The sequence below is a fragment of the Pavona decussata genome, unplaced genomic scaffold (genome assembly GCF_977016875.1).
Source record: "Pavona decussata unplaced genomic scaffold, jaPavDecu1.1 SCAFFOLD_38, whole genome shotgun sequence".
Classification (NCBI taxonomy): Eukaryota; Metazoa; Cnidaria; class Anthozoa; order Scleractinia; family Agariciidae; genus Pavona; species Pavona decussata.
The window spans coordinates 299,130-316,152 of record NW_028145460.1 but is presented as its reverse complement, the minus strand read 5'-3'; the positions used below and the strand labels follow the sequence as shown (position 1 = coordinate 316,152).

At 38.4% G+C, this 17,023-nt stretch overlaps 2 protein-coding genes across 2 annotated transcripts in view; both read right to left on the bottom strand.

Annotated features, from left to right (window-relative positions):
• LOC146483421 (uncharacterized) overlaps positions 1 to 17,023 on the bottom strand; it is a 203,206-nt gene that overhangs the window by 62,983 nt on the left and 123,200 nt on the right. The window lies entirely within an intron of this gene.
• LOC146483425 (uncharacterized) lies at positions 1,117 to 16,686 on the bottom strand. The gene is made up of 6 exons (XM_085105662.1): positions 16,280 to 16,686; positions 12,418 to 12,735; positions 10,871 to 11,194; positions 9,842 to 10,114; positions 2,969 to 3,487; positions 1,117 to 2,198 (listed from the first exon to the last, which is right to left on the bottom strand). The coding sequence occupies exons 1-6, from the start codon at positions 16,539 to 16,541 to the stop codon at positions 1,858 to 1,860; spliced, it is 2,037 nt and encodes a 678-aa protein (XP_084961788.1). The 5' UTR covers positions 16,542 to 16,686; the 3' UTR covers positions 1,117 to 1,857.

Sequence of the window (17,023 nt, the reverse complement as noted above, 5' to 3'; positions counted from 1 at the left end):
TTGTCTAGACGTCAATCAATACAAACCCGGGCATGACTAAAATGCATTTTCCATGACCCCTACATCAGTGCCCGGATGCTGTCACGCAAACTTGCTACCAGCATTACCAAATAGGAGGAATAAACGTCATCGATTAAAATGAGTAAAGAAGGCATAAAAATTATATTTGTGGGCAAATATTCCATTTATAGAGCGCCAACCTCCACTAATTATCCGTGACGCTTCACAATCATTAACATAAACTACTTAAAATTAAAATGTATCTCCTGACAATAAAATTTTACTTTTACCTTGGCTTTAAAGAATTAAAAACATCCTGAAAGAGACGATTCTGTACTTAAATGAAGCCACTTATGATTATTCCCTTGCATCAATTTGTAACTAATTAGTATGCACATCAACTAGGCCAACCCAAGTTCATGAACTTCATGACAAAAGTAGAGGCCCTTTGAAGCCAGGGCGTCACGTGACCTACCTCCACAAATTTGGGAGATACAACTTTAAGAAATGTAAAATGAAAATATTTCAGATTTATGAAGGGCGACGAGTTTGAAGCACGTTAAGGATTGAGCTTTTATCGGTGTTCTGTTGCAGGCAAATTAGAGCAAATTTTTCTTTTTCAAATTTTTTAAACATTAAAATTCACACCACCATGGCAACCAATCTTAAACGTAAATTATAGCCAATAATGATTTTAAACAACGAAACTTCGGTCACGTGGTCCCAGCAACACAAAGTTTTTGTGTCGTTGACACAGAATAATACCCTTACAAAGTAGTGGCCTACTATTGCTAATGATTTTATCAAATTGGACAAAGCGTCAGTAAAAGCTACTAGCTTAGGTGGGTTTTACCTTGCCAATTTCAATTTCGCTCTGAGGCTGAGGGGAATAAAGCAAGGGGAAAAGATTATTTATCTTTAGCTTCGGAGCCAAGTAACAAATTTAATTAGGCTCGAACATTAAAAACCGCTAAGCCAGTTCGAAACTAAAATAGTCCTCCTATGACCATCCTAACAAATGCAAATAGCGCATGAATATAAACCAAAACTCGTTTTACCTGCTGAACAGGTGTTCACTTGATCGGCGAAATAGTGCAAGTCGTTTTAGTTAAAAGCCAAAAAACAACAGTAAAATAAGCTAGAAAATAAAACTAATACGTAACAAAAATTAAATCCATTTATTTCGTGACCAAAAGATGAAGAAAATACAGCTGTTTTTACGCTTCAAGCGTCATGATAACCTTCATTTGTCAAATTCTTTTCCTACGGGAAATTTGCTCTCTTAGACACGGTTCCTCATTTAGCTAATTTTCTTATATCCGTTGGTACTCTTCATCAGTCACAAAAAAACTTTCAACATTTATTCAAAAACGTTCTCCATTGCTTTTATTTCCCAAGATGGATCACTATCACACAGCCGTTCAATTAACGGATATTCAAAAGCACTCTTGTCAGTTACAAACCGATAACCTTCAAGTTCCTATACCTTTTCTCCGTTGATTATAATATTGTTTCATTATTTGGGGTTACTTATTACAAGAAACAACTAAAGAAACACTTTTTATTATATAAACACCAATGAAATACCAGGTGAGCTTGATATCTTCACAAGTGAAATGACATGTTTTCTTGACACGTGAAAAGATCACCGCTGCTATGGTCACATGATAAATCGCACCTTTTGTAATGGTTTGGTATTTTATTGGTGTTTATATAATAAACAATATATAATATAATAATATATAATAATATCTCCGCGCGGTCATGTAATATCCTCTATATTTTATATTGCTGTAACATCTTTACAAAAAGGGACGTTTGGGGGCTCTAGTATTCGACTAACCAAGCATGCGCCATCTAGATCAATGTTATTATCACCTGACCATGTCCAGCTGTGTTATAGCAACATTCGTCCTGCTGGTTTTTTCCTGCATTGTAAGATCCTCCCCCTCCCCCACAGGAGTCATTTTCATTATCTCCGCTACTTCCTCCAGAGTAGCCTCCGCCGCCTCCTCCACCACCACCATTTCCGTAAGTACCACCTCCTCCTCCAAACCCTCCAACAACATTGTTACCGTTGGCTCTTCCACCCACTCCTCCCTGAAGAAATCCTTTACCACCTTCTCCGCCATAACCCATGGTACCACCGAACCACGTTGAACTTCTTCCACTCGAGTAAAAACCACCACCACCACCACCTAAAAGGAAGAATGAACACAGTTGTTTCTAAACAACAAAATAAAAAAAATGAAGATAATGGCTGGGGCAATTAATTTATGATGTTACACAGGATTAATTTTTTTTCCTGAAACGTGATTATAAGAGAGCTTGTTAAAAGTAAATTCGTGTTTCCTTTGGTTTGGTTTCGCTAAGCTATGCTATTTCTTTCTTCTCCTCTACCGACATAGCACTACAGTTCCTTTAGAAAGCAATCCTCTTGACCATTTGAAAATGAACTCCGTCGATTAACGAAAAAATTGGCCCATTTGACTCAACCTACTGATCGGGCCCATTAATCGGTTCGCGCGGATTGGCCTTTACTGTCTTTATGATGACCGGGGCAAAAACTTTTTTTTTTTCGAGTTTCGACAGTAATGTAGTCAATCAGGAGAACTGAGTTTAGTTTGAGACAGAAGCTTCCTTCGCAGGGTATAAAATCACATATTACAAAAACGTTTTCAGTTATAAAGTCTGCATTTAACTCTTATTTAAATGGACCAGGTTATATGATGGTCTTCAATTAAACTAAAAACGCATTTTATCGCGGATAACTACACCGTCAGTGTAAAATAAATTGTAGCTAAATAATTTAGATCAACGATTTGAATTTACCTAGTCACAAAGGAAGCACGGTTTTCCCATAAATAAACAAGGAAATATGGTCTGGAAAACTAATTATAGGAAGCCAATCAAATACAAAATCTGTCTACACAGAAATTAAGTGGACTGCAATATAATGCAGTCTTACCTGAGTAACTACTGTCAGCTGTCTTAGCACCGTGTCCACTGCTCCCACCCGACCATGACCTGTACCCAGCTCTCCCTGATGTTGCTGTGGAGGCATCGCACTCTGTATGTCTTGACCTAGCAGATTCGATGCCTCCTCCTCCTCCAGCTATTATCATTGGAGTGTTGCTTGCTCTCACCACAAAGGTTCCTCCGCCGCCCCCAGAACTTTGACCGTGTCTGTTAATTCCGCCTTCTTGACCAACAAGAATCTGAATTGTTTCGCCTTTTGATAAGCGAAAGGTGCCTATCATTCTAGCACCTCTTCCGCGATACTGACGGCTATTAGTGCGTGCCTCATATCCCCCTGAAGCTCCTACTGCTTCGATTTTGTAGTCACCTGTGTACGGAACAGTCCATCGTTGTATACCGCTGACCAAACTAACTTGACCGTCGTGATCCTGGTCACTGTAGTGACTGCCGAGTGATGTTGGACCCAGTCTCCCACTCGCACCGAGGTTTGTAAAGACAACCTTGAATACTGGTAATTAAAATATAACAACAGTTGAATATGTTAGAATACTTTGTAACTTATGGGTAAAACAATATCTATGCTGCCAATGCTGCTATTGTTCTTGCTGCACATCAAACAAATCAACACTGTTAGTAGCTGTGGCGGGGTTCACTCTCCATAGTAATTTGTTTTCGGAAAAGGGAGTTATGCTTATCTTCCTTTGATGGTGATGATACCAAAACACTAACTTTACTGCCATTGCTTTACCACATTAATAATTAACAAAGAGAAAAGAAAGGACATCACTGCCGTGAAAGGTGTTTGGAAATGTAATCTGAATTACCATAAGATTTAGTAAGTTTTGCTTTGATATCTACAAGAAAAAATGAGTTTAGAAGCTATAACAAACACTCGAAGGTGTGTTTGTTCCGATTTCCAAACAGTCCGTTTAAAAAATAACTCGGCTTCGCCTCGTGTTTTCAACTCACTTCTAAAGGTATGGAAATCGGATGAAACACTCTTTCTCGCATTTGATGTTTAATACAGCATTTCTTTTTTTAAGACAATGTGTTTGCATTTTGCTAAAGCCATAAGAAAAACTGAATATATATCGCCAAGTTGACCTCTGCGTGGAAACGCTGTTTCCAGAAATGTGCAAATTTAGAGTGAACACAGTTTCTCAGTGATAGATTAGCTTTGCGGTTTAAAGTGCCTATGAAGTAAAAAATAAATTATGCTTGAACGAATAATGGCGTTTTCGTTTCTGAAATTTCCTCCCTCATTCCTGAGATATTCAAGTTTTTGTAGCGCGCGTATAGACTGTTCGCAAACCCATTCGCCACGATCATCTTTGAAACTGAACAAACAGAAAAAATTAAACATGTTATTCACCGGCCAAGGTCGGTCCGTATAGGAAAAACTGTGCCCTTGATTTTAAGTACAACCCTCAGTGGCATACTCAAGATTACGCGCACAGTTTTTTTCCTATACGGATCTCCCAGTCGGTGAATAACCGATATATGTAGTGTGGGGACTGGGGCTGGCAGTGAAAGATGGCGGCCCGTGAGTAAATCATGTTTGGTTTGTAACGTAACTAACTATAAGGACATAATGCCAAAACAAAATAAAGGAAAGGGACAAGAGCCACAGTTTGGACCAGCAAATACGGAAAAAGGTCAAGAGAACCGACCAAGTAAAGGATAAGACAACAAGGATCACAAACCGATGATAAACTTATGAATGAAGGACATGAGCGAAACGGTTGTACAATTTGCAATGGTAAACTTGATGCTATTCAAGAGAAGCTCGATTAGGTATTGCTGTTGATTCCTGAAGTTGAACATCTGCGAGGTAAAATGAAACAGTTGGAGGAAGACAAAGAATCGTTACGACAAAGCCTCGAGTTCACCCAAGCAGAAGTGAAGGAATTAAAATCAACAACCGAGGAGCTGGGTGTCGCTAATGAAAAGCTTGATAAATTAGAGCAGCTAGAGCGCCGAGTTATCAAACAAGAATGCTACAAACGTCGCAGCAATATTAATTTTTGGGGGGATCAAGGACTCTGAAGATGAGTCACCAAGCGACACAAAGAGAAAGCTCAGACTATTTTTGAAGAAAGAAATGCAAATTTCCAACGACAATCTTGAAGAGATGCAATTTGAAAGGGTACGTAGAATTCCGACACATCCCGTCGCTAGAAAGGGCCCATAATTGCGAAAGTATCCTTGTTCAAGGACAAGGAACTCATAAAATCCTACATCAAAAATTTGCCGAAGGAAGGAGACATGGTGTAGCTGATGACTTTCCCACCGAGGTGGAAGAGATTACGAAGGCTTGATATCCGCTTCTGAAAAAAGCCAAACAAGACAAGAAGAAAGCCTTTTTCAACATCGAAAAGCTAGTTATCGATAACATCGTCTATCTATCGCATGCCACGGCTCTACTCACAGTAACGTGTCGATTGGTAACTATGTAATTCAGGGCAAAAACGGCAGATACATTGTAAGTGAAGCAGCAATAGATGATGTAAAACGTATTTTAATAAATATTCATGCACCAAACGATCAAACGCAACAACTCAAATTCATAGCAGATTTGTCTAATTCTGTCCTTAATAGTTATGTAAATGAAACTTTGGTGATAGGTGGTGACTTTAACTGTCCGTTGAATGACTGGGATAAACGAGGAGGTCGACCAGTTGAACATAAGAAAAACGTTATCCAGGAAATTAACAACTTAATGGAAACCTATGATCTTTTTGATACAAGGCGAATTAAAAATCCCAGTGCGCAGGGCTACACTTGGAACAATCCGTCAATGAAAATTCAGTGCAGACAAGATTACTTCTTGCTATCTAAAGATATTCGATCGTCCTTGAAGGCTATCAAAATAGTCCCTAATGTATTTTCAGATCATTCTGCGTTAAGCTTAGTCTTAACACACTGCGAGAAAGAAGCTACTCGAGGTCCAGACTTTTGGAAATGTAATAATTCTCTTTTGATTAACAAAGAATACGTTGACCTAATTACAGCAAAAATACGTGAATTTGTTTTAAAGTATCCGACGATGTAACTGATAAAGAGCTTCTCTGGGAATTAATCAAAATGGAACTTAGAGCAGCGACTATAGCCTTTTCGAAACTGAAGAAAAGCATTGCAACAACGCGATGAAGAAAAAAAGTTAACACAAATATTCAATGAATTGCAAGAGAAAATCAGATCACACTTCAGTGAAGGAGCTGGCAAAAATAATTGCACGAAAACCCCAGGGCGCAATGGTGCAGCGCAGAGCATGCTGGTATGAATTCGGTGAAAAGAACAATAAATATTTTTTAAACTTGGAAAAAAGAAATCACAGGAAAACACACATACCTTCATTGACAAAAGATGATGGCTCTGTTCACAAGGAATACTGGATGAAGAAGAAAGATTCTACAGAGAAATACATCTTGCGAAAAATACTAATCCCGAATCAAACGATTTCAAACATTTTTTCGAGTCTCCGCATTTGAAAAAGTTAGATAACGAAGAAGCTGAAAGTTGCGAAGGCTTACTAACGATAAAGGAATGCTCCGGAGCGATTATAACTAATAAGTTCCAAAACAACAAGACGCCAGGCTCTGATGGTTTGACAATCGAATTTTACAGATGCTTATGGAATGCGGTCGCACCGTTTATGGTTGACAGTTTTAATTACGGCTTTGAAAATGGCCTTCTAACGATCTCTCAACGGCACCAATTATTTCATTGATACCAAAGAAAGACAAAAACTTACAATATTAAAAAAAATTGGAGGCCAGTCTCCCTTCTTAATAATGAATATAAAATCTCTACAAAAGCCATGCACACAGAATGGAGAAAGTTCTGATCTCCCTAAAATTATTAATGAAAGCCAAACAGGCTATGTCGATCAAAGGTAGGTACATTGGAGAAAGTATTAGAACAATTTCCGACATTATGTCATTTAGATCCCTGGTCTAGCTGTTTTTCTCGACTTCAGTTGAAAAAGCATTCGACTTTCTTGAATGTAATTATCTCCAGAAGTGCTTAGAAGTATTCAACTTTGGCCCACAGTTACGGCAATGGATTAGAGTAATTTACAGCAGTATTTCTAGTTGCGTCTTAAATAACGGACACGCCCCTAGACACTTCAGTTTGGGGAGAGGAGTCAGGCAAGGTTGTCCTTTATCAGGCACCTTGTTGGTCATCGGAATTGAAATCCTGGGTAATGCCGATTGAAGATGCCGAATCTCTAAGTTACCTATTCAGTTTACTTTTAAAGTTCGAAATCTGCTCTGGATTAAAAATAAATCAGTCGAAATCAGAATTGTTCTGGTTAGGGTCTCTACGCCATCGAAAAGACACGTTCCATCTATGCACTAGGATCAGAGTATACTTCTCTGATGACGAAAAACTCTCGGCCAAAAAGAATTTTTTTTGATCGACCAGATTCTTTAAGAAAACTCCTGAATTTTTGGTCAGCAAGAGACATATCAGTCCACGGCCGAATTCAGATAGTGAAATCTATGGCAATTTCGAAGCTTACTTTTGTCTGTAGTGTGTTGAGTACACCAGCCTCTTTCGCAGCTGAAGTTGACAAACTAATCTTTGACTTTACATGGAATTACAAAATCCCGAAGATTAAAAAAAACCACCTCGATGAAAGACAAGGAAAACGGCGGCCTAAATATGATAGACTTTACTTTGTTTGATAGAGCATTAAAAATATGTTGGGTAAAACGTTTCTGCTCAGAAGGTAATCAACCGTGAAAGGTCATTCCTTTACGTTTGCTCTCAAATGTAGGCGGAACACTGCTGTTTTATTGTAATTATAACGTTAAATATTTGACTCTAAATGCAAAACTGCCCGTTTTTTATTATGAAATAATTATACACTGGCAAGAAATTAATAACGTGATTCCCGAATCAAAGAAAGACGTACTTGATCAGATTATTTGGAACAATAGTTTTTTAAAAACCAATAACGTGTCCGTGTACTACGAAAGTTGGCACCAAGCTGGTGTCACTAAACTCTCGAGCTTTGTGGGTGAAAACAAAACCCGGCTTCTATCTTTTCATGAGTTCTTACAGAAATTTAAGATCAAATGCAACTTTCTGCATAGCGCAGTACTTTGGCCTCACTTCACTCACTTGGGAAAGTGGAAGAGTTATTTAAAAGAAGAAAATCAAACTAATACGACTAATTTACTTACCATTGATAAGATGTCTTGCAAAACAATACACAAGGTACTGGTCGAAAACCAAGATTCTAATCCGCCAACGGCAGAGAAAAAGCTAATGGAAATGGATTCAGTAAGGAAGAATGTCAGAAAATTTATTCTATACCGTTTGTTGCCACAAAAGAAAAAAAAACTTTCCATGTTTCAGTATAAAATATTTCACAACATACTTTACACAAGAGCTGTTCTTCAAAAAAAGGAAAAAGTCGAGGATCCTTTCTGTCCCTATTGCACAAATGTGGAGCAAACAGTCACTCATTTATTTGTATCCTGTCCTATTGCTGTTTCCTTCTGGTCCAACTTCACTGGTTGGTACCAGTGCATTTCCAAAGAAACTCTAACTCTAGGCAGGAAAGAAATCATTTACGCATCTTGATTAATTGGTTCTCTTGTTCAGCCCTGAACCATCTTATTGTTATTGGTAAATACCTAATCTATTGTAAAGCAATAAGTAGAGTCAATTTTCTTTTTGATGATCTTTTAAAAAGCGTTATTACATCAAAAGATCGAAACAGAAAAATACATAGCATTCAGCTCAAACAAATGCTGCACTTTTTAGCCAGATTCTTAAATTGACAACTAATTTCAATGTTATTGTTTGTATAGCTTTTTTTTGTAGCTGAATAGTTTGAATTCTTTAAATGAGATTCATTGTAAGCTTTGTTACATGTAGTTAACAGTGTAGTATATATGCCTTGTTTTCTCGCATCACTTATATTGTATGTAATATGTTATACCTCAGCTCTGTAATGTGTGTTTGACTGTTAAACAGTGTGTGAACATTAAAACAAAGGATTGTGTACGGTCGCGACCCTTCCACATTAATTGCAGCGCCATTGTTTTAATGGCAAGTTTTCATGATCAGTCTTGTCGATTAACTATATTTCAAAGAATGAAAATTGTCGTTGAGAGGCCTTTCAAATTATCCATAAATTATTTTTCATTTCATATACACTTTAAGTAATCCCCTTAGGGAGAGGAACGCGCACTGAATACACAAGACATTATTAAACAACTAATTATTTTGGTCAAAAGAATTAGGTTTGTTTTGCCCTAATAATTTGATGTGTATGTCTTAAGTTAAGTTCTGAACCTGGGAATGAGAATAGCATATTTTGGTCTGAAGTAAGGCAAGGGTTAATTATCATAACGTTCAAACAGTTAGAATAACAATAAAGAATCTGACGACGGAAGTTTTGGATAAACTCGGTAGAGATAAACTTTCAGAATGACGTGAATTGCCGATCATGTTGATGATTTTAAGTCTGAGATCTGATTGTTACTGAAGTTACAAATATAATGGTTATAAATAATCCAACTGACCAATTGCTGAACAAGTAAATGATCATCGCAGTTTATACGCAACTTAAGCAGTTCGGACTGAAAGAAAGCCTGAAAAAAATTCCGATTGGAACGAGATTCCAGTCTATGACACATGCGATACCCGTGCAGTGCTCTACCAATTGAGTTATCAAGCCAACTGGGAGCTGATGAGTTTTTTGAATTCGTATTATACCCGTGCAGGTGATGAGATGAAAGTGAATATATAAAAATTCATATATTGAACTGCGGAAGAAAGAATGAATAAGTGACGGACCAATTGCTGTCACTTTCGAACAGTTTATTCAGGTCGTACCTCTCACCTTCTCTAAAATTCAACGCAGTTATCGTGGTAACTGATCCCAGCTTGTTAGTTGCTTTACACTGATATCTACCAATGTCTTGAAGACTGAATTGTGAAATTTTAAGCGTACCATTTACAACCACTGATCGCCCTTGTGGTAACGGAACTAAGAAACCTCTTGACCACTGAATAACTGGTGGCGGAGAGCCAAAAGCTTGGCAAACAATACTTGCAGTTGAATGTTCTTTTACTGTTATAACTCTGTTAGGGATCTTGGTAAACACTGGAGGAACTAAGTACAATCAACAACAGATAAACATTAAACAGCCCCTATCACAAAATGAGCCTACATCGTCGTCTTATTTCTTCAGTTTCAGCGCCTATAAAAACTGACCCGTGTACTGAACAAGGACGCTGACGCATGTAATTTAACATTAATATAACTGAAAGCAAAGCATGCCTTCAAAAAATAGTGAAAGAAAAATTTCACTTAAAAACGGTTTTAAGTTAGACCCCAGGGTCAGACTACCGAAGCCCTCCTTGTTTCTTAACAATGCCCTATTTATGTAATAAAATTATAGACAATTGTTAGGAAATAATACTTAGGATACATCTAAGATACCTAATAACTAAATTAATCAATTTATTTGTAATAGTGATTCATTTTTCACTAAACCAACTTTTTTAAAAATACGCCTCAACCGAATATAATTTGCCAAACAGTAAATATGTCTGGAATATGTATTTTTTCAGTCAGTGTCACAGGCATACCAGGAAAAGTATATCCGAGTTCTCCCAACAGGAGCCCAACCTTATGGCTCCAGCTCCCACAATTCTCCTGTAGCTCAGTGGTACAGCATCCGGACTAGGAAGGCAATAGGCTTTCCCTTTACTTTTCCCTTCCCGCCCGATGACAGGGGCCCAAGTAGACTAGCGGGTATTTTAAACGCGAAAATAGCTTTTAAAGGTTCAAGTTCGTTTTTGATACACATGAAGTCGTTTTTCCACACATTGAAAGATAAGAAACAAAAGGCAATATAAATCTCACCCTCAACAAACAGCTCAACAGTTCTCTGATCTTGTCCCAAGACATTTCTTGCCGTGCAAGCATACTTCCCCGAGTCAATGTAAGCGGCGTTCTTAATCTCTAGCTTATCCTGTTGACCACTTCTGTTCACCCTCATCAGGTCTGAACCATTCAGCTTACTCCATGATATTGAAGGCTTTGGGTTACCAACAGCTGAGCAGTAAAACGTAGCGGTCTGATGCTTAGTTACTGTCACTGAAGCAGGAGATATGGTCACCCTTGGGGTAGATATGGACTCTCCTGGCTCTCCTTTAGGTCCCGGATGTCCAGGGTCTCCTGCAGTACCTTACGAAAAAATGATAAACAATGTATCCACAGTTTCGACAAATCAGAACTGATTTATAGGTAACAATTAGCAATAACATAATGAGGGTGAATCCGAATGGAAAAAAAGGCAGGAGACAAAAACTGACTGGCTTAGTTTGAAAAACAAAATCCCATGTCAAGAAGGTGAAGGTCATGGTGATTCTTTCAAGAAAGACGTGATAATTATATTTGTTCTTTATTAATTATATATGCCTGCTACACATACGTTTCTAGATTTGGTATCTATTTCACGTTCAGCAGAGACAAAAATTTATATTAATCTTCAAAGCATTCTCAAATTTCATAAGCAAGGATGTGAGTAAACTAGGAGTTTCAATGTGAACGCAGGTGCTGCATTAGAGCTGGAAGAAAATATTGACATTACAATGGAAATTTTATCAGATCAAATGGAGTAACACCCACGAATAATGAAAGATAACTCTCGTGCATCGTTATTCAGCATGAAATCCCTTCGGTGTTTTCCATCAATTAAGCTTACCTTGTTCAGAAATCGCTGGCCCCCTCTCAGTAATACAAACCCATTTTAATGATATTCAGCGTCAACGAGCGAACGAAAATTTAATACTGTGTTCCAGAAGTTTTCTTTTGTCTCAACGGTTCAAAAACAATTTGACTCGACGGTCGAATCGATTATCTCAACGGGTAAGAACGACTCAGATTTGCCTAAAAGTACGGCAAAGCCAATTGACTTAACAGATGAACGGTTAGCTTCAACTAGTGATCTGCATTTTGACTCTATGGCTGCAAGCTTATCTTTTCTTTCGCCTCAAAGGACAAAGAACAATATCACTCGAAGGTCGAACTATTTACCTCAATGAGCAGAGACTTTGACTCAACGGGCAAATATAATACCTGTAGATCTTACGTGCAATTTTTATGGTGATGTCATCGCAGTTGTGAATATCTCGGATAATAAAAAACCAACCACCTGCGCATGCTTCTCAACTTACGTCCGACAAATGTTGGGGATTTTCCCGATATTGCAAAGAAAAAGTGCTGCATCGCTACCGCTCGCCAGCAAATATTTTATTATTATTATTATTTTTTTTTTTTTTTTTTTTTTTTAGTTATTTATTTATTTATTTATTTATTTTATTGTTATATTCTTATCATTTAAAGACCAATCTCCCTTGTGATGAAATATGGTTTTTAGCATCATGAGTCCCCGAAAGCTGACATACCTTTTTCTCCCTTGACTCCTGGTATTCCATGATTTCCCATCATTCCTTGTTTACCAGGTTCACCTGGTGGACCCATAGAACCTTGCGTTCCCTTTTTACCCTTGGTTCCTTTTGGCCCTCGTTTACCGCGAGCTCCTTGGACGCCCCTTGGGCCAGGGGGGCCTGGCAGACAAACTTTGCCTGGAGCAATGCAGATTGACCTCCTCATTACCGAATTTACGTATTTCTTGATTCCATCACGAACGTCATGCAAACCTTCAAAGTCGCTGCTGTTGGCTTCTAAGCTGCGGCGGATAATTTCATTTCTGTCCACTAGACCTGCAAGAGGAAAATATTCTAATAACTTGCCAAAGAAAAAAAAGCAGGAAACAGCAGCAACGAAATCTAAATGCAACAACGCACGTTATCTTGATGACACTAATACCGAGTTCTTTTTATAATACAGTAAAGTAAAACACAGTCACACAGTCACACTATAATACACAGAGGTCACGTTGACATCTCCCTTCCCCATGAGCTTATCTCTGTGCCCGCGTACAGCCGTACAAGGGCGAGTCATGACTTTAAGATAAGTCTACCGTCTTCTTCAGTCAATGCTTACAAATACTCATTTTATGTAAGAAAGATCCCAGCATGGAATGCGTTACCACCTGACGTCATCAAGTCTGGCTCTAGGAATTTATCAGCGGAGTATCCAACACACTTCCAAGCTTTTGAATTACTTTATGAATCAATAACGTAATCTAGTTCTTTATATGTACTACATGTATTAATATCTTGGTTTTCACGTGACGTCACCAAATTCTAGAATTCAAAACCGGGAGGCCTACAAAATTTTTACCTTCATTCAAGGAAAGATTACCTGAAAATATGTCTTTTCACATTTTCTTGGCTCGATGTTGTACTTCCTTTTGAAAATAGAACAGTTTCAATTTCCGAGTTTTCATCGTGCGTGACATCAGAGGACGGCCGTGACAGAGCTGTTCCGTATCTTAAAAATGCCTCTTCGGTTGATTTTCAGCATTCTAAACAATTTAAGTTTGAGGAGAAATATTTATCTTAACATTCGAAAATTTACAAGGGAAAAGAAACCTCTTTTCTGGCAAAAGTGAAATCCAGATGTTTTTTCCTATTTCCGGCCGCCATGTTTGTGTCCCTCAGAGGGACACCAACATGGCGTCCCCATACTAAGCTCTATAAATTTGTGTAAAACATTTTGTCAAATAACTCGAGTACGGAATACCGCACAGACCTGACACTTGGACAGCTTTCTTATTTACTTATCATCTTTAACATGTCAATTTCATGATTTCATTCATGGAATGGTTTCAATTTTTTTTTTCACGCACACGGCAATGGCGTGACAGTGAAAACCGGCAATTGTGCGTCCGCTGGCCGCTCCATTGCCGGATTAGCTTTGCTAATGGTAATCATGCTAATTAAAGATTAAAGATTAAAGATAAGTGATTTGCATAAAGCACATATTCATGACAAATATATTGAATAAGTTCCAAATTTTGACAACAGGTCATTATGCCAACATCTGATCTTCTTGCCTTTGCTTTTGTTTGAATTTACCTCATTAAGAGACCTAATTGAGCCGATCTATTAAAGAAACAAAATACACGCCACAGGATACAGGATCTTGGCATACCTCCATTGTGGTAAAATTCTTAACAGTGATAAAAATAACTACTTTATACCCCGCGGAGACTGTAATCGCATCCCCCAATTAGCCCAAAGACAATACCATTAGCAAGGAGGGTATATTTAGGGTCGAGAAAAAATACCACGCGAATAAACGTTGTCTGATTGGTGAAGAACAGTGAAAGAAAAATAAAACGTGAATAGGAACTTAGACTGTAAAGAAAGCAGTAAGTCAACTTTTCAATTCATCCAAATTATCTCTTGTAAACATTTTCCCTACAACATTGAAATCAAAGAGACCCCAAAACGTGTCCTCCTTGTTTATATGGGCGGGCCGTATTTTTCCAAAAGGTCATCAAATGCAATATGTTTATACATACACTAATTATCATACTGGGCCCGATAGTTCGAAAGCCTATTAACGCTAATCCACGATTAAAAGTTAACGCGGTTTTCATCTCTCCCATTAAAAGTGGTTTTTGAAAGCTAATTTTTAGCTCATGCTAAAAACATGTCTAAGTCAAACCTGAGGGACAAAAATCCTTGGCAGAACCTTAAATGATTAGTTATCAAACTAGAATCAAAGTTCACGTTAATCCAGATTAGTTTAGTCCATAAAAGAGATTCCCAATAGAATACGTTAATTCACCGACTGGAAGGTCTTGCCGTGAAGGTATTCGATTTGTCCTACAATAACAACAGCTACATGAATTCGTACTCCATTCGAGCACAGGCTACCCGAAATAACCACAAAGGGGCTAGAAAGACAGGGCAGCCAAACTGAGAAGATGAAGAATATAATAACATGGTCAGGCACAAGCATATTCTCGGTTTTCACTGTCACGCCATTGAAAAAAAAAATTGAAACCATTCCATAAATGAAGTCAAGAAATTGACCTGGTATAGAGGATAAATAAATAAGGCATTTTTCCAAGTGTCAGGTCTGTGCGGCATTCCGTACTCGAGTTATTTGACAAAATGTTCCACATAAATTTATAAAGCTTAGTATGGAGACGCCATGTTTGTGTCCCTCCGAGGGGCACAAACATGGCGGCCGGAAATAGGAAAAACATCTGGAGTTCACTTTTGCCAGAAAAGATGTTTGTTTGCCCTTGTGAATTTTCGAATGTTTAGATTAATATTTCTCCTCAAACTTAAATTGTTTAGAATGCTGAAAATCACCCGAAGAGTCATTTTTAAGATACGGAAAAGCTCTGTCACGGCCGTCCTCCTGATGTCACGCACGATGGAAACTCGGAAATTGAAACTGTTCTATTTTCAAAAGGAAGCACGACATCGAGTTAAGAAATTGTGAACAGACATATTTTTAGGTAATCTTTCCTTGAATGAAGGTAAAAATTTTGTAGGCCTCCCAGTTTTGAATTCTAGAATTTGGTGACGTCACGTGAAAACCAAGAATACAGGAAGACAGGCTATATTTAATTTAACAACAGGAAACAGGAAACCGGAAATAACATGTCTTTAGGTTACTACGCCACTGTCTACATTCCGAATAATGAATTGGACAAAAGCACAAATCCCGGGGTGGGGATGTACTCCTCGGAATTCTTGGTGGGGATGTGCCGCCCGGGTCTTCAAATCCCGACCCTATTTCAGACCTATAAATGCCATTTCCCACACCCGTTTTCAGACCTGACCTCTAAAATTCATACCCGTTTTCAGACCTGATAATTATGCATCAGTGCCGAACGGAAGTTGACGCAAGGAGTAAAAGTAAGCTGGAATGACATAGTTTATCTATTTCTTTTTCTCGCTATCAGTTAGTCGTTCCACTTACGTACTGAGAAGAAAAATATGGTTTGTGAGCTTTCGTAAATGTTCCCCGCCCCAAAAACCCGACCCGATTTCAAACCGTAATTGTCAAAATCTATACCCGTTTTCAGACCAAAACGGCTCAAAAACCATACCCTTTGGGGCGGCACATACCTATATATTTTATATAGGGGAGTACCCCCCGGGGCACAAATCAAAAATGAACCATTGCACACTACTTGTCATTTGTACGGAGATGCACGGGTGGTGGTTTATTGGAGAAAATTCGATTGGTCAACACTTAATTAAATGTCTTGTATTTTGCCTCAGCTAAAGAAAGCTTACGGCCCTCTCACGCATAAATAACAACTCGGTCACAGGATTTCTGAAACATTCTTCTGTAGTTCTACAATTTCTACACCAAGCCTTTTAAGTCACCTACCAATGGCAGCATTCACGTCCTCATTCGCACTGGCTTGGGGTTTAGCTTCTTTGAGAGCATCTTTGACGTGCCGAATTTCCTGTGAGAACTTTGAATCCATCATTTTCGTTTCACGGACCACTGTTTCGAGTCTCACGAACAGCGCAGTGGTTAACAGAATCGCAACAACAGACAAAACTATAGAAATCTTGTGAAGAAGTGAGCAAGCCCTCTCTGTTGGCACACGCTTCGGCTCCTTGAGATCCTTTATGCCTTTATCCATTGCACGTTCAGCGGTCAAAATTGTAGTAGATACAAGACAACGTGCCTTCGTGCTGAGACCGTATCAATTATACCTTCTCGGAATGCTGGAACTAAACGGGAAGTCGAAATCCGATAGCAAGAATTTTCACAGATTTACGGCGTCGCATCAATGACCTACGTGGCATCGATTGCCCACTGGAAAGAAGAAACTCTTGCCACTCTTGCAATGTAACGCACACTTAAATCAGGGTCCAAAGGGATTCAGGGCTCCAGCCCTTATGAATTGGGGCTCCACTCCCACGCCAAAGTAAACAGGGCTCCCGAGAATTTGATTAAGGGCTCCAGGCTATACTATTCTTTTCTCCTTTGATGTAAAATCAAGTTCTAGGATTAAAAAAATTACAACAATTTTGTTTTGATAAACCCTGTTTGTTGTATTTCTCCACTCATGTCCACTCTACTCGTGTATAACAGTTATTTGTGTCAAAATGATAGAGCCGG